Source organism: Olea europaea, chromosome 8 (assembly GCF_002742605.1).
Source record: "Olea europaea var. sylvestris chromosome 8, O_europaea_v1, whole genome shotgun sequence".
Lineage (NCBI taxonomy): Eukaryota > Viridiplantae > Streptophyta > Magnoliopsida > Lamiales > Oleaceae > Olea > Olea europaea.
This window is the reverse complement of record NC_036244.1, coordinates 11,842,692-11,859,128: the sequence shown is the minus strand read 5'-3', so window position 1 is coordinate 11,859,128 and position 16,437 is coordinate 11,842,692. Positions and strand designations below refer to the sequence as shown.

Sequence of the window (16,437 nt, the reverse complement as noted above, 5' to 3'; positions counted from 1 at the left end):
TTAAATAAATAAATAAATATCATATGACCGTTAGCAATGGCCATTTTGAAAAAATGACTGTTAGGCTGGCCATGATAGTTTGGCCAGTCCGAGCAATCATTTATGCCATGGGCCGAGCGGCTCATATGCAAGGATCACAGGCTCATGGCCCTCATCTGTGAGCTGTAATGCAAGCCTACTCGTGGCTTTCACAACCCGAGCAATCTTAGCTCTTAAATTTTTTTGTGATTGGCTCAACCCTCGGCTCGATTCTATACATGCTCGAGCAGTCCATGGGTTGTGATGAACTGAATCGAGCAAGCTAACCAAAATTGCTCGACTCATTAGCCATCAGTACAAGTTTCTAATTGTTATGCTAATAATCATTTGACCAAAAAAGTAACATTAAATCTTACGGGCATCATTAAGTGAAACATGTTACCAAACTGTATTATTTATTATGACAAGTTAGCAAAATTGGGGAGTTAGGAATTGAGAATTATACACATTTGATGTGAAAACGTAATGCGGGGCTTTTGTTTTTGTTAAATTTTTGGACTTAAATCATATATGGCCTCATATTTCATTTTCTATCTTTTTTTTTAACGACGATGTATAATAAATAATGTTATTTGATGACCTATTGGAACTTAATGGTGTCAAAATAGAATTTAATGCTAATTTATTAGTGTAACAGTTAGAAATTTGAGCAACTAATAACGTAAAAAAATAACTCTAGTGACAATTGTCGTAATTACTCAAAACTTCAGTGGCCATAAGAATAATTAACCCCAATTTTGAAAAATAAAAAACTTGAATAGTAAAATTAGAATTTGAAAATAAATAAATACTAAAGTAGATGCAGCAGCAGAGCCAGCACCCGACGAGAGAGAGTGGTCTCGCACGCTAGCTCTGTCGAAATGTTCAGTATCACTGGGCGCCCCTGAGCTAGATGGAAGCACCGAAGGAGTAAGAATCTGAATGAAAATGAAAGGAAGGAGATGACCCTATTTTATTTTATTTTTTTTATTGGTTGGGCTGATGTGTGAATTGGCATTGTCATTGGGCTATTTTTTGGTTAAAAACATTAGGCCCAATTCTCCTTTTTCTCGAGGGGAAAAATTCATATGTCAGGTATATTGTTTATATCAATTCACAAGTCAGGTACAAAGTTTAAAAATTCAAAATTCAGGTTTGTGTATAAAATATTTATTAATTAAATATAATAAAGTCAGGGTTACATGATTGATGATCACAGATTCATAATTATTGGTCACATATTTATTTATTAGTCACATATCATTGAATTAATGGTTACAAATTTTTCGAGTTCACAAATCAAAATTTTTGTAGATCACAGATTATTTCGAGCTTACTGATCAAAAATTTATACGTCACAAATTATTTCATTAATCACAAATTAAAAATTTTGTAGATCAAAAGTCACACATTGTCAAATTTGATGTTGACGAATCACCTTTTAATGACAAATGATCGAATTTTAATGTCACAATTTACGGTCACGGTCACAGACGGGACCAAATAGTTGGTTACAGACATTCACCACCACATCCACCAACACAACACCACCACCGCCAACACCAACAATTGGTCACGTGTCAAATAGTCTGTCACATACCACCACCAACTCCACTGTAACCACCACCACTTGCAACAACCCTCACCCATCACCATCACCATCACCATCACCATCGCCACAACCACACCACACCACTACCACTTCACCACCAACAAAACCACCACAACCGCCACCACCAAACACACCAATAATACCCAATTTAACGGTCACAGTCAACTAAATAATTTGTGACTACCATCAACGCTTATGACTACCACCTCTCAAGCCCCCAGTAGAAACACCGTTGCTGCCAAAACCACCATCACCTACAACAAATCTAACATAACGTAAAAAAAAACCATCAAATCCACTGCCACTTCACCACCACAACCACCAACAAGCCACCATTTTCAACTACAAAACCACCACCTATCAACATATCCATGCCAGATTCACCACCACCACCACCTCCACCAACAAAAGCCACCCCACCACTAAATCCACCAACGTTCTAACACCTCACCCAAATAATTGGTCACAACCATAGTGAATCACCACCACCAACCAAATGGTCACAAACCCCACTACACACAAACACTATTTGTCCCACTTAACCATCATCGCCACCACACTCCAACAGTACCAGCATTACAACTGTTTACAATTACCACCACTAACAGCGCTAAATCCACCACCACACCACATCTCCATGGTCAAAATTCACTACCAATGTCGCCAGGTGCATCGTGCCAGCGCCAACAAAAAAAACCCCTTAAATCCAACAAAATTCGACTGACCAAAACTAACAAACCCGTCCCCACAACCATAAGCATCCCTTCTCTTCTCCAACTTCGGTCTGTAACAACCACAACTATCTGTTCTCTTCTCAAGTGGATCGCCACAACCATCTCAAATCACAACCACCCCTTTTATTTTCTGACTTTGATGGCAGTGGCCTCTGATCTATAATGACAAGCAGTGCTTGGCAATCAAGCGCAACAATCACAGCAAAGAGAGAGACAAGAGATCGATAGTGGCTTCTAGTGCAATGGAGAGAGAGATTGAAATGCAAACCATCTATCTTCATAGCGAAATTGATGATCTGTACTGGAGCCTGTCTATGAGAGCATCTGCAAAGAGAATAGAGGAAGTGGCTACATGGTGTGCTTCTCTGCATTTGTGAATGATGGCGGCACTGGTATGGTAGAGAGAGAGAATGATGGTAGTGTTGGCTTAGGGTTCGGTGGTGTAGAAAGATTAGGTTTTGTAGTGGGGTGGGTGGGTAAATTGAATTGATACCTAATTTTTGCTTAAATAAACTTTCCATCTGAATTTTGAATTAGAAAAATTAAATGCCTACTTTTATGTAATTTCCTCTTCCTCCAAATCAACAATGGTCCGAACTCAAAACTCCAAATGACTAAATCGTGAAATCAATCCTCAATTTGTCATTCGCAAAAACTGGAAGCCTGATGCAAAACCCTTTTCCTCCCTTCCTAATTCCATTCTCATTCAACATTCCAGTCTGAAGCAAGACGTGTCCGTCGATGTCGTTCTGGGGTTCCTGTTTTGGTGGTCAATGGTCTCAGAAGAGCTTGACTTACGACTAGTAGCCTTCACGACGTTTGGTAACTGGTAGCCCACTGAGCTGTGACTGTTATGTAGGATCATTTCTCTTACTCTATTTCTCTCCCTTTTTTTGTTTTGGTTTTGTTTTTGTTCTATTTTGTTGCTTTTGGGGGGAGGGGGGGTTGTTCTATTTTGTTGACTATTTCGACTTGATTTGTTGAATAATGAATGTTGTTGTTTGTAAATTGTGTAAATTGTTATTAGTCTTATAAATAATGCGTTATGAATTATGAATTATGATTTATGTTTTGTGACTTATAAGTTATTACTTATTACTGAGAATTGTGATTGAGATTTATGATAAGTAATTTATGCTTTATGAGTTATAATTATTAATTTGAGAATTTATGTTTAGGAAATTAGTATAAGTAAAAAAATTATTGAGAAGATGATGGGCTAATTCAACCTCTGTGTACTCGGTACTTTTTTTTAATTAATTCTAATTGAAAAATAAATTGGGGCAATTTACAGTTTATGGAACGATTATGTTTAGATTGTATCGTATATATATATATTTTAAGTATTTTGTGTTGTATTGAATTATATTCTCATAAGTATATACTTTTTACGTTTTAGTGCATTTACATATATATTGAATAACTTTTAATATTATTTAATCAAATATTAATAAACAACCAAACTATTACGATCGTTGATTGTCGATGGTCGATGGTCAATAGTCAAACTCCAACCTAGCTGAACTTCGATGCTGAGTAGATGATGTAATTTCCTCAAATGGATATTAAGAGAAGGCTTGTAATTTTGCCTTTTGTTAAGGTTAAAGAAATGTATATCTAATTTTCTACAATTTCTTCAAATGTGCTTAAAGCAAGTTAAGTCTACTTTAAATTTAATAATTTGGTTAAACTTGTCTTTGAAAACTGGTTGTGTGCAGTTAAAGGGGAGGTTGTCAAAGTAATGTTCCTAACTCAGAAAATGAGATTTTTGTTATGACAAATGTAATAGATCATTGGACTTCGTCCCTACTACTGCTAATGGTCGATGGTAATGGTGGTGCTACAGGCGGTTGGTACAAGTGATAGCAGATCTAGCATCAGCGGAAGCGGTGTTGGGTGTGGTGATGGTGGTGGATTTGGCGGTAGCAAATCTGGCTATGGCGGTGAGGGTAAGGTGTTGGTACTTTGATGGTTTTTTGTTAACAATGAATGAGTGTTGATTGGAAATGGTAGTTGTGATAGTGGTGGAGATGGTGGGGTGGCGACGACGGCAGTGCGATGATGGCTTTTGTGGTGGTGGTGGGTAGCGAAATGGTAGTACGATGGTGGCTTTTGTGGGGGTGTTGGCGATTTTGTATCTGGTTTGTTGGTGGTAAGGCAGTGCAAGTTGCAATGTTTGAGATGACTAGGCTATAGGGAGATGGTGGTGGTGGTTTTGGTAGTGGCAGTTGCAACGTTGATGCGGCTAGAGACAGTGGTGGTCACAAGTGTTGATGGCGGTCACAAATGATTTAATCAATGACTAATAAAGAACATGTGACCAATGAGAAAGAGGAATTGTGATCAAAAAATAACATGTGACCTAAGAAAATTTTAATTTGTGATTGTTTAATAAATTGTGACTTATGATATTTGTATCAATGACTAATAAAGAACATGTGACCAATGAGAAAGAGGAATTGTGATCAAAAAATAACATGTGACCTAAGAAAATTTTAATTTGTGATTGTTTAATAAATTGTGACTTATGATATTTGTGATCTATGATTAATACGTAAATTGTGACATATAAATTTTTTTTATCTGTGATCTATAAAATTTTTGAATTGTGATCATAAATAATTTGTGACATAAAAATTCTGATTTGTGATCGAAAAATAATGGATGACTAACTAAATCGTGAATTTGTGATCAAATTGTATAGATCTGTATCCTTAATTAATTAATTAATTAAATCATAAATAAATATTAATAAATATCTTATTTTTGAAATTTGAAACTTTTATTCTTAATTTTGAAATGGATAATTATTAGCCTCTTTGTAATGAAGTTTTCCCTTAATCTAATTACTTAAATGTGATCAATTAATTAATTTAATTATTAATTAATTTTACCTATTAATAAGTAACTCAATTAATTAATTTTACAAGTGTCCAACACTTGTCAATTAATTAGTAGTATTATTCTTCTAGTTCTCCTTTTGTGTGTGGTCCATTTGGTTTTCTATCAAAATGTCTAACGACATGTATTATTGTTTTGATCTAATCAAAATATAATAAATTAAAACACCATTTTAGTTTATCATTAATTTACTTAAATTAATTTATTCACATTCGTCGTCTCAAATTGATGTCTAGTAATATGTCAGGATAACACATGTGACAAAAATGTCATGTGCTATAACAAAATCAAACTTGTTCGTTTAATGGTGAAACTATAATCCCTTTATCAAATGATCCAATTGATTATGAGATACTTCATAATGGTGAAACTATAATCCCTTTATCAAATGATCCAATTGATTATGAGATATGAAGTATGTTAATCTCGATTATCTATCATATCTTTTATCCTATCATTAAGTCAACAAATCAAAAACTCTTTTCAACCTATGAGTACACTTTTACCAAGAATTTCAATATCAACTTAACTAAATAAAATGTATATCATAATCTCTTACCATCAAAATGTGAAAAATTCTTTATTGATAATTCACAATTTTTATATGATTCTTGACATCTTGAAAGATAACATATTAACGACTCTTGATAGAGCAACATTCAACGTCATCAAAATATGACTGTCCTCGTATAAGACACTATGATGACTTCAAGTCAAATGACCAATTCCACTACTGAACGTTAGAGATAAATCATTGACACTCGCATAGTTATCCATGTAGAATCTCTTCAACGGTCTCCAATGTTTTATTCTCTTAACAAAACATTCATCGTTACGCTTTAGCATGTGAGATCAGTTACTTACTTTACAAGTAAAAAAATATCATATGTGATGGTCTATTTGTAATAATGATATTCGTATTTCATTATTACTTAAGGTCATGGATAGTTTAAATTTTGGTCATATGTAAATTTATATATCACAATCACAACTTCTTGTAACTAAAAAATTATCAAGATTTGAATCTACGGACTCTATTATTTAATTTATTAGAATATTAATTCAATTAAATAGCAAATCTGCTATAAATAAAATGCATCAATTATATATTACATGTATTTATGTCTAAAATCAATTGGACCTAAGACATCACAGTTACAATTTGTACTCCAAAACTATTAAGAACTTCCTATGAAGGGTGACGACTAGACCATGCAGACCATCAATAAAGGTTTTGACACCGAGATATGCTTGCTTAGCCACCAATTTTGCATCCCTTATGCGTGATTACTCATATACATTATTTGTGCTCCGAAATCTAGAAAGACGCCATTGTGAATAGATCCTTAACACAAAAGAAAAATGAATCAAATCCAAATAAATTTTGCAAGATCGTGAGACAACAAATTATGCTGTTTTGAGCGAACACATGGTACATTATAAAGGGAAAAGCATCAAGAAGCCTATGGGAGCTAGAACTAGAGCCACGATTATTTCTAGTAGTAGTGTCAGTGGCTTTAGGTGGTATACGTAACCACATCAAGCATTTAGCAGTACAGCATTCCCTTGCTATGGCCTCTCTCTCCAGAGAGAGAGAGAGGGGGGAATATTAAGGTTTGGAGTAAATTTTGGTGGGGTGGATGGAAATAGGGTGAATATATAGATTCGTTTAGTATTATAATATTATTATTAATATTAAAATGTGGAATTAAAACCTAATTTTTGTATAAATAAAATTTAAACTTGAATTTTGAAATTGGAACTTAAAAACACCTGTTTAATTTCCAATAAATTAATAGTTGTTTCTAGTGGCCTAATTTATTTTCGAGTCAGACCAATTGATTTTGGTGTTTATATAAACAATCCAACAACATTTTAATATCATTGTTAGGAATTTATTGAGTATCAAAATCCAACAAAACCAAATGGAATGTTAACAACTTTGATAGTTGCCGCAATTTTGGCGACAGTGATTCTCCTCTCTTGAGAAGCAACTCGTAGTCCATGAGCTTTTCATTGAGTTCTTCAATACTATGTCTTGTGTTCTTACTGCTGCGACACTTTTCTTGAACTCGGATCCTCTGCCATTAAGCGCATGGATGATGAGATGAGACTATGGGACATGAGAGACAGTGAGGGTGTCAGACTATGCCAAGGCGTCTCCAAGCCTCAACCGATGTCTTTGAGGAGCTGGCCAGCGGTCTCACTCTACCCGAGAATGAAACAAGAATTGAAGTTTCCTTGTTCCAAGAGCAAGATAAGAATGATACTGTACTCAATATGGAAACTACAAATACTTTGAACTGAGATAGATTAGTTTCACCATTCTCAGAAAACACCCCCAAACAATCCAGAAAATAAAAACAGTTCAACTCTCACAGGGAGAAACTAAAGACATAAAACACCATTTTTACACGTTCATTCCATTTACATCACACGAACAAAACGATTTCTTGTTCTATAATTTATCCATGACTGCCCGTTGAGGAGATTGTGTAACATTTTTAGCCAACAGCTCAGAAGCATCAGCAAGGCCCTGTAACATTCTTAATATCTCTGAGGTATTCTCCAAGTAGTATTTGGCCTTGCTCGGTTTCTGTCCAACAGTGCAAGCAAACACTTCAGCAACTGGGGAGAGAGATTCATTGGTCATGGCTTGCATTATCACCTCAAACATATCCTCATCCGATCGGTCATCTCCTATACAAAGAACGAAATCAGGAAGTACTTCCTTTTGTCGCATTGTCGCCAGGAGTTGTGCTGCCACTAGCCCTTTATTCACCCCCTAGTAGTGAAAAGATGGTAAAAATATTGTTAACAGGATTAGAGCAAAATCTTGTGTACCAAAGTAGTAAATAATGGGTCCTCCTGATATGTATGCAAGTAAAATAAAGTATAAAACAAGAAAAATATGAAAACCAAATACAACATGAGAACAAAGGGATCGTCCACTTGAAAAAAACCTGATAATGTATTTGCCCATGGCATTCGCCATTCAGTAAGTAGCCCAAGCCTCATTTCAAGGTGATGAGCTTCTCGTCAGGCTTAAAACAGTTTTAACATTAAGCTTAAAATCTATGTTGACATGCACTTCCGAACAAGTAGCTATATGGACAGACAGTATACATAATCATGTGCACCGATGAATGCAACCATGCATATTACAGAAAATACCAGGGGCATATACAAAATCTGATAAACCTTCCAAAACCAATTCAACCACAATTCCAAAACGGCTAACTCAAACTGAATTCTAAACTTGTTTATTCATCGGCAATAATTATTGCATTCGGTCTCAAATAGATGTCCATTTTCACATTGTTGATTCATGGGCAATGGATTTTGGTCTCAAACAGGATGCCATAGTCTGATTTGGCACATCATCTGACAAAATTATTTCCATTTTCTTCTGAATATATAATAGTATAAGGGGCAAGTTGAGACTCTTTTCACTATTTTAATTTTATAAATGGATCACAAGACAAGTGTGCGGTGGAGCTGCTCCATACGGACTTTTTCACGATCTCTAATGCTCTCAATTTGAAGTAGTAGCCATATGCATTCACCTATTAGGTCCTCATATTAACATATCCAACAAATTCTTAGCGACTTGTTTCATTTTGTCACTAATGATTGGAAATATCAGAATCCAAGGTGTATTCTGGATCCATAAGATCATGAAAAGATATCAATCAAACCAAAATATGATAGGAAAGCAAGACAAATGTTGAATGGTAATGAACAGAAAATAACGCAATGCACAAATTTATGTCATTCGTCTCTTTGAAGCCTTCGTCCATGGGCCATGACAATGAATCTACTTGAAACAATGTATACCGAGGATTTCTCATCTTCTTACACCAGAGTCCTCTTTATACCTGAACTCTCTTCTCAACAATGGGAAACTCTCTCACAACACGAACAATGAAATCTTTATGTAGGCACCATATTGGGTCAAATCTGCACAATAAAAGTGTGTTTGACTAACCTATGGAGTTTTTTCAGCTTACTCAGGACTAAGCTGATGATAATCTAAAGCTAATTTCCTCTAGTTTTCAGGCCATGTGAAACTTAAACCAGGTTAGTTCATAATTCAGGTCTCAATAAAAGACATTGCAACAGCACATAGCAATAAATTAAGGACAATATTAAAATCTAATCTCGTAGCACTATATAATAGATAACTCAGAATATGGGAAGAAAAGGAAAAATCAATTGTGTCCTAAGAAATCAATCCTTACGATGAGACTAGTACAATTATATACACCTACATCTCCAACACAATACCTAAACCTTTGTTGATATTCATGCCTATAATGACTATGATAAAGAAATTTTAACACAACAATCAAGTTTGCAAAATTATAGTTATAGTAACAACTAAGAAGTCCTTAAATCCACTTCCATGTGGTTTCCTAAAATCGGCAATACTTGATTCAACCAGCTAGCCTACTAAAGTGTCAGCATGCAGATCTTTTTATTAAGTGCTTGTTTGGTGGGGATTTTTTTAATTGATTTTTTGGCCGTTAGAGATAAAGTGAATCCTATCTGTAAGAGAAAAATTCAAAAATAATAGCTGGAATAGTGAAATGACGGTCAAAAAATTTATGTTAATTGAATTAAAATCTCTACCAGACATGCTCTAAGTTACTTGGTCCTGATCAACTGCACTTTTTCAAGTCCAAACTGTCCAATTCAGGGGCGGAGCTAGGATCTAAGTTCAGTGCGGGCAAAATTTTATCGATGTTGAATGTCGAGTTTTTAGTAATGGATTTAATGATGATAAAAATATAAAACAATATTACGACAAAACTACAAATGACATAATTTATATATTATATTTGTTTTTTCGCGAGCTTTCATACTTTGATATCGTTGTAAAATAACTTCATTATCGAGCTTCAAAAATATATTTTTCTCTACATTAAGGTGGATTCAATCAGGTTGATCATTAAAAACAAAAAGTTAAAAATAATTTTTTTTTTTCGGTTCTCAACTGAATGACTCTTTCTTTCTAAATTTTGATATCATTTTATTTTAAACAATCAATTTTTTGATTAAGAATATATATATTTCTTGTAATTTTCACACAGTCCCTGTCTTACAAATTAAAAAATATTTGTTTTTTTTTTTTCAAAAACAATTAATTTGAATCAAATGAAGTCACCTTTGATTTAGATTAAAATCATATATTTAGTATATTTTGATAAAAAAAAATTATGGAATGTGTGAGTAAAATGTAGCGGATTTGCTAAAATAAATGGTCGAAATAATTGTTGGCTTTAATTTAAATTGAGAACTCGAATGGTTAAAATTTGATAAAATATCTTATTAAAATTAATTGTTTATAAAAATTACCATGTTCACAAGGACAACAAATGTAATTGAGATGCATTTGAAAGTTTAGCAATCAAATTACTATAAATGTTAGAGAGCGAGGACTACTAATGCACTTTCTCCTATAAATTATCAGTCAATAATTTACAGTTTTTTGACCAACCATAACATGACAAGCAATTAGTTTAGGACAATATAATATCTACAAATCTTCTCTTACAATTTCACACTCCATAAACTCCCAAAAATCAACTGCTTTATTCTTCAAAAAAAAAATATATATATATATAAAATGTTTGGGCTTGGGCCCAGAAGTCCAGTGCCCGCACTGGACATTATGGCAAGTCCAGTGCCCGCACTGGACATTATGGGGCTCCGCCCCTGGTCCAATTTCCACGCTCCAACTTGAGAGGTGATTTTGTGGTGTTCTTATTGTTGTAAACTTGAGAGGTGACATTTTGTAGGCATAGATATAGACATAACATAAGCTTGACTGCAGAGATTTTTAAGAAGTACTAATCCTATCATAATGGAATAACAAATTCTTAATCAATTCTCAAGAAATTCGCTCACTGCTTTCTCTCGTGATTTCCCAGTTGATGTCTTTTGTCAGTAGGGATGTGGTTGTTGAGTTTCACATTACTCGTAAAGACAAAATGCGTGATTACCATTAGCTTTATGATTTTGAAGCGGGCGGTAATTGGGAACAAAATTTTTCATTTACCATAGAGATTTCTTCTTCAGCTTGATTCCTATGGATACATTAAAGCTTTTGATGTTCATAGTTGGGTAGTTTTCACTGTACTATGTAACGAAGTGAGGTTTTCCAGCCATCCCCCCGACCCCTAGATTAGCTTTTAAAGATTTTATTGCTTGTTTTTCAGCACTAAGTTCAAAAAGAAGGATAATTAACATGCACCATGTTTTCACCTTACTATCATCTCCATGCATACATTTAGACTTCGAACCATAACCTGGTCAAAAAGAATCTTTAGCATATTTCTTGAGAATTGAATCACTGAACAAATATCATTCACATATATGACATGATGAAATAAACTGATGCCTTTCAAGTAATAAGCACCACACTAACCTGAGGCTTTACTTCCACAATGTGTTGCCCACTCTTGACGGAAACAGGTTCATTTGCCAGGACACTCTCCAGGTGATCTAGAAGCTCCTTAGCCTGACACGAGCCAAAATCTCGATCTGCAAGTTGGTAATTCCAGACAAGTGCACTCTCCTTGGTTTCTATGAAAGAACCATCAGTAGTTTCTGTATATAGTTGCATTACAGGCTCAACAATCTGTTTCCAATAAAAATCTTGCACGGCCACACAAGTTTCCCAGTTCATATTGTCGTTTGGCCTAAGAAATGAAACTAATCAAACATTTGACAGGTAAGAAAAAATTTAATCTTGGAGCATAAACCATATCAAAGTCAAGTTTTCATCTCAATTAATAATTCTGCAGGCTTAAGATTCCAAAATCCAAGTTTATTTAACTGATTCTCCGTTCTCTTTTGGACGTGATATCTTACAGCTTTGATTTTGAAACAAAATAACACCAATGAAGACCAAATTAAGAGTACAAACCTTACAAAATAGCCATGTTCAGCCGCCATGCCCAAATTTTCGCAGGATGAAAACCATCGCATTAAGGTCTCTTTGTTCTTTCCACTTACAATGAAAACAAAATTCTTGGGATCTCTGCATAGTTTGTTTAATATTCCAATAGCCTCAGCATTTGGACTAGTATCAACAGCGCTTTGCATTGTGCCATCATAGTCCAAAAGAATTGCACGGCTCTTCGTTCTCTTGTAGGCGGATACAATGTGTTCAACCGTCAGCTTCCTGAAACTAGGATCCAACGCAATCACACGGAATCCCAAACCAAAGCCGATACCCCAACACCTCCTCCTAACATGATCCCTGCATGCCCTTTCCAGGTCTTGCAAAAAACTATGGGCCCAATAGGCAACATCATGACTACTTACATACTTATAGTGCTTATCATGTCGCATTTGCTTCTCCAGGTCGGCAATTATCAAAGCTGAATCCATAGCTTCAGCTACAGCATCAATATTCCACGGGTTAACCCTAATTGCACCACTAAGAGATGGAGAACACCCAATAAACTCTGAAACCACCAACATGCTCTTCTTTGGTACAGATGGATTCAGGCCCAAGGTTTTATCTAGCTTATCAGTTCCTTGTCTGCACACAACATACTCATAAGGTATCAAATTCATTCCATCCCTTACTGCAGTGACAAGACAACACTCTGCAATTACATAGTAAGCAATTCGCTCATAAAAATGAAGTGAAGTATCAATCAGAACAACTGGATCATATCCGGGTCGTCCAAATAGCTGCTTAATTCTATTAACTGTGGCATAAGTTTCAGATTGAATCTCCTGTACATCTTTCCCTCGACCTCTGGCAGGGTTTGCAATTTGAATTAACATAATCTTACCTCTCATATCAGGATGCTGAGTAAGCAACTGCTCAAAGGCCAGAAGCTTCAAGCTAATTCCTTTGAAAATATCCATGTCGTCGACCCCAAGCAAAACAGTCTGACCCTCATATTTATTCTGTAACTCTGCAACCTTAGCCTCTGTCTCTGGAAGATCCAGCACGGAGTGAAGCTGACCCATGTGTATCCCAACTGGAAGAATTTTGATGCTGACAGTACGGCCATAGTACTCGAGTCCTATGTAACCACGTTTAGATTGATATGATACCCCCAGCATTCTACTACAACACGAAAGAAAATGTCTTGCATAATCAAACGTATGGAAGCCAATGAGGTCAGAGTTCAATAGTGCTCGAAGAAGTTCATTCCTAACAGGTAGAGTTCGATATATCTCTGATGATGGGAATGGACTATGGAGGAAAAAACCCAGCTTCACCCTATTAAACCTCTTCCTTAAGAATGTTGGTAATACCATCAAATGGTAGTCATGAACCCACACAAAATCATCATCGGGAGTGATTACTTCCATTACTTTGTCAGCAAATATTTTGTTCACAGAAACGTAAGCCTGCCATAGGGAACGGTCAAACCTACCACCAAGATCTGGGGACAGAGGAAGCATGTAGTGAAATAAAGGCCACAAATATTGTTTGCAAAAACCATGGTAGAATTTAGTGAAAAGCTCGGGAGGGATGAAAGCCGGGACACATTTGAAAGTTTCGAGCAAAGTTTGAGCCACATCATCCTGTTCACTCGGCTCAATTTCTTCTTTCAGACAACCGACATATATCACTTCCACATCTTCTCCTAGACCATCTTTGAGTTGTAAGAGAAGAGAGTCCTCATCCCAACTAAAATTCCAACCTGGCTCACCATCTGATCTCCGATGTGCCCGAAGTGGGAGTTGATTCCCAACTATGATCATTCGCTCTTGGGAGATAGATGAGGGGGCATCGGATCCAACATTACTTCTATTTTCATCATCTAGCTCAGACAACACTCCAGCTACAGTTGCAACTCGAGATAGTTTCTTCCCCCGACGGCTGAAGGCTGGTGAATCTCCAGAGGTAAGATCCGACAAGTTGGAGTATGACCTCGAAACCATAACTTACAACTATAGATATCTTTCTACCGACCGAACGAGCAAGTAATCGGAGCAAGAGAAGGTTTTTTTCCCTTTATAAAATCGATGAAAGCCAGCTCTACAAGTATAACCAGTTGAGAAAAATGAGAAATGTGCACCCACAAATAACACATGCAGAAGAAACGAATAAATAAAATAATTACCAACAGAGTAATTTCAGTATAGGATTATACCATCTAACCATAATCTTCTTTCGGAAAAATAATTAGACATTTAACCTAAACTGTTGACACGATTCTAATTCTAGATATTCATTTCAAATTTCCTCAATGAAAGAATAAGCTCATTAGAAATCATAGATAAATTCAAAGTTAACCATAAACAAATCAAACAGTGAAAAATTACAGTAAAACATAACCCAATCAATAAGTAACCAAATAAGCCAACAACAACTGGTCTTTCTAAGCAGAATCACTCATTTAGAAGGCAAGAAAAGAGAAGTACACAATCAACCCATCTTACAGCAAGAAAGATCCAAGTTCTAGAATCTTAAGACTCACAAATTGGAAAGAATATAGTGGAAAATACTGTTGCAAGGGGTTGCAGAAAGTAGGCAAGAAATGTAAAAAATATAATAATGAAAATACACAAGATGCACCAATAAAGCTATTATTTGTTGCTATAAATTACTTACCTTCTCGGAAACTTAAAGAGTGGCCTTAAGAGCACCAAAGATTCTCAAGATTAGATTCCCATCAACAGTAAACACTAATTGCATCAAGAAAAGCCTTCCTTTTGAGCCCTTTCCTTTATTGATTTTTACAAGTGCTCAAATTTCTATCTATAATCCTCTTAAAGGTAATGTCTTTATACAAAGAATCAGAATCTTTTTCATACGCATACAGAAGCAAGCAAAGAGTGAGTACTGTGTACTGAGTGGGTATGACGAAAGCACAGGGGAATATTGAACTGCAATTTCAACTTTCCTAACCATGGTTAAGATTAATGCAATCATAAATAAACCCAACAAATGATTCCAGCAAAACTCGACTCGACTAGTCATTGGATTCATGCAGCGCGAAAGATCGCGTTTCACGCATTTGCTCATCAATGAACATCCCACGATTCTTTTGGGCCAATAATTGAATTTGACAACGAACACGCGCTTAGCAGTCAAGTATATGAATCAATTTCCTCGGCTTGTCTGCTGGTTAATTTTTCAACCAGACACGCAATTGAAATAATGACAGTTTTTTAGATGACTTGGCAATGTAACAATCAGTCTACATGCACTGCAAATTTTTTTACGGAAGTGTCATGGGATAGGTGATTTATTTTATGTAATAAAATATTCATATTGGGTTCCCTCAGTGTAAGAGCATGTACAATTTTTGTGAATTTATTCCCTGAACACAAGGAATAATACTGTATTAACCCACTGTTGTCTACTATTATAGAATTAAAATTTTAAAATAGTGCACTTTTGAAGAATATAAAATTAAAAAGTTGAAAAAGATTTAGAATTTACATGTAAAATATTTTTGATGTGCTATATGTACATTGCCACTTACAGATGGTTCAACAAAATCTAATTAACCAAATAAAATGAAAAAATAAAATAAAAAATCCATCGATTTATTTTTGATACCTCATCAATCTATAAAAGATTGAATGGTAATGTATAATAAATATTTTATTATAAGAATGAGTGATTGAAAATGAGTTTGACCATAATATAAGTTAGAATTTTTCATATATTTTATTATGAGAATTAATGGTTAAAAGTAAAATTGAGATTAAAAAATGTTTCAATAATCACCTAACTTATAATATGATCACGATTTACTCACTAATTTCTAACATGTCAAATGAAAATTCCAGACGTGATATAACCCTTAAAAATTTTACAATTTATTCAAATCATTCAAATAAAATATTTCATTACTCACCCAATTTATCTTATGGTCACAATTTACTCATCAAATTTCAATATTCTTTTCAAATGGTCACTCATCTTTGATAGTTGCACTCCATCCCCATATTCCATTTCCTTTGTTGCTGACTTATCCAAATTCCATGTTACAAGTTATAATGTTAAAATAATTTCAACTCAACCAAACTATCCAACTCTCCAAATTCACCATATGTAAAATATGGCTTCCACAACCCTATAAAACTTCTTCAAGCATAATTGTTTGTGCCGAATTTCAACCCGAAAAACCTTAGTCCTCAATTTACTGATCTCACCTATATACAAGTAAAATGTGTAGTAAGACA

General features: G+C 35.0%; 2 protein-coding genes across 4 annotated transcripts; both read right to left on the bottom strand.

The window, feature by feature from the left end:
* Nucleotides 1-362: 362 nt before the first annotated feature.
* LOC111398283 (glycine-rich cell wall structural protein-like) lies at nt 363-2,269 on the bottom strand. Its single transcript, XM_023025204.1, has 6 exons — nt 2,237-2,269; nt 1,941-2,069; nt 1,879-1,884; nt 1,665-1,795; nt 831-927; nt 363-425 (listed from the first exon to the last, which is right to left on the bottom strand). The coding sequence occupies exons 1-6, from the start codon at nt 2,267-2,269 to the stop codon at nt 363-365; spliced, it is 459 nt and encodes a 152-aa protein (XP_022880972.1).
* Nucleotides 2,270-7,535: 5,266 nt separating this feature from the next.
* Nucleotides 7,536-15,129, bottom strand: LOC111398809 (alpha,alpha-trehalose-phosphate synthase [UDP-forming] 5-like). Of its 3 annotated transcripts, none has more exons than XM_023025915.1 (4): nt 14,855-15,129; nt 12,197-14,278; nt 11,696-11,969; nt 7,536-8,050 (listed from the first exon to the last, which is right to left on the bottom strand). In XM_023025915.1, the coding sequence occupies exons 2-4, from the start codon at nt 14,179-14,181 to the stop codon at nt 7,724-7,726; spliced, it is 2,586 nt and encodes an 861-aa protein (XP_022881683.1). In that variant the 5' UTR covers nt 14,182-14,278; nt 14,855-15,129; the 3' UTR covers nt 7,536-7,723. The 3 variants fall into 3 exon arrangements, with proteins under 3 accessions (XP_022881683.1, XP_022881684.1, XP_022881685.1); XM_023025916.1 differs by lacking the exon at nt 14,855-15,129 and adding an exon at nt 14,721-14,832; XM_023025917.1 differs by lacking the exon at nt 14,855-15,129 and adding an exon at nt 14,665-14,683.
* Between the last annotated feature and the right edge of the window lie 1,308 nt (nt 15,130-16,437).

Coding starts and splice junctions, on each gene's coding strand:
- LOC111398283 (XM_023025204.1), bottom strand. CDS start 2,269: ATGGAGATGTGGTGTGGTGGTGGATTTAGCGCT. Junction 928..1,664: donor GGTGATGGTGATGGTGATGG/GTGAGGGTTGTT, acceptor GCTTCCATCTAG/CTCAGGGGCGCCCAGTGATA. Junction 426..830: donor CTGCTGCTGCATCTACTTTA/GTATTTATTTAT, acceptor TAAATAATACAG/TTTGGTAACATGTTTCACTT.
- LOC111398809 (XM_023025915.1), bottom strand. CDS start 14,181: ATGGTTTCGAGGTCATACTCCAACTTGTCGGATCTTACCTCTGGAGAT. Junction 11,970..12,196: donor GAACATGGCTATTTTGTAAG/GTTTGTACTCTT, acceptor TTCATTTCTTAG/GCCAAACGACAATATGAACT. Junction 8,051..11,695: donor TTGTGGAAGTAAAGCCTCAG/GTTAGTGTGGTG, acceptor TTTCACTACTAG/GGGGTGAATAAAGGGCTAGT.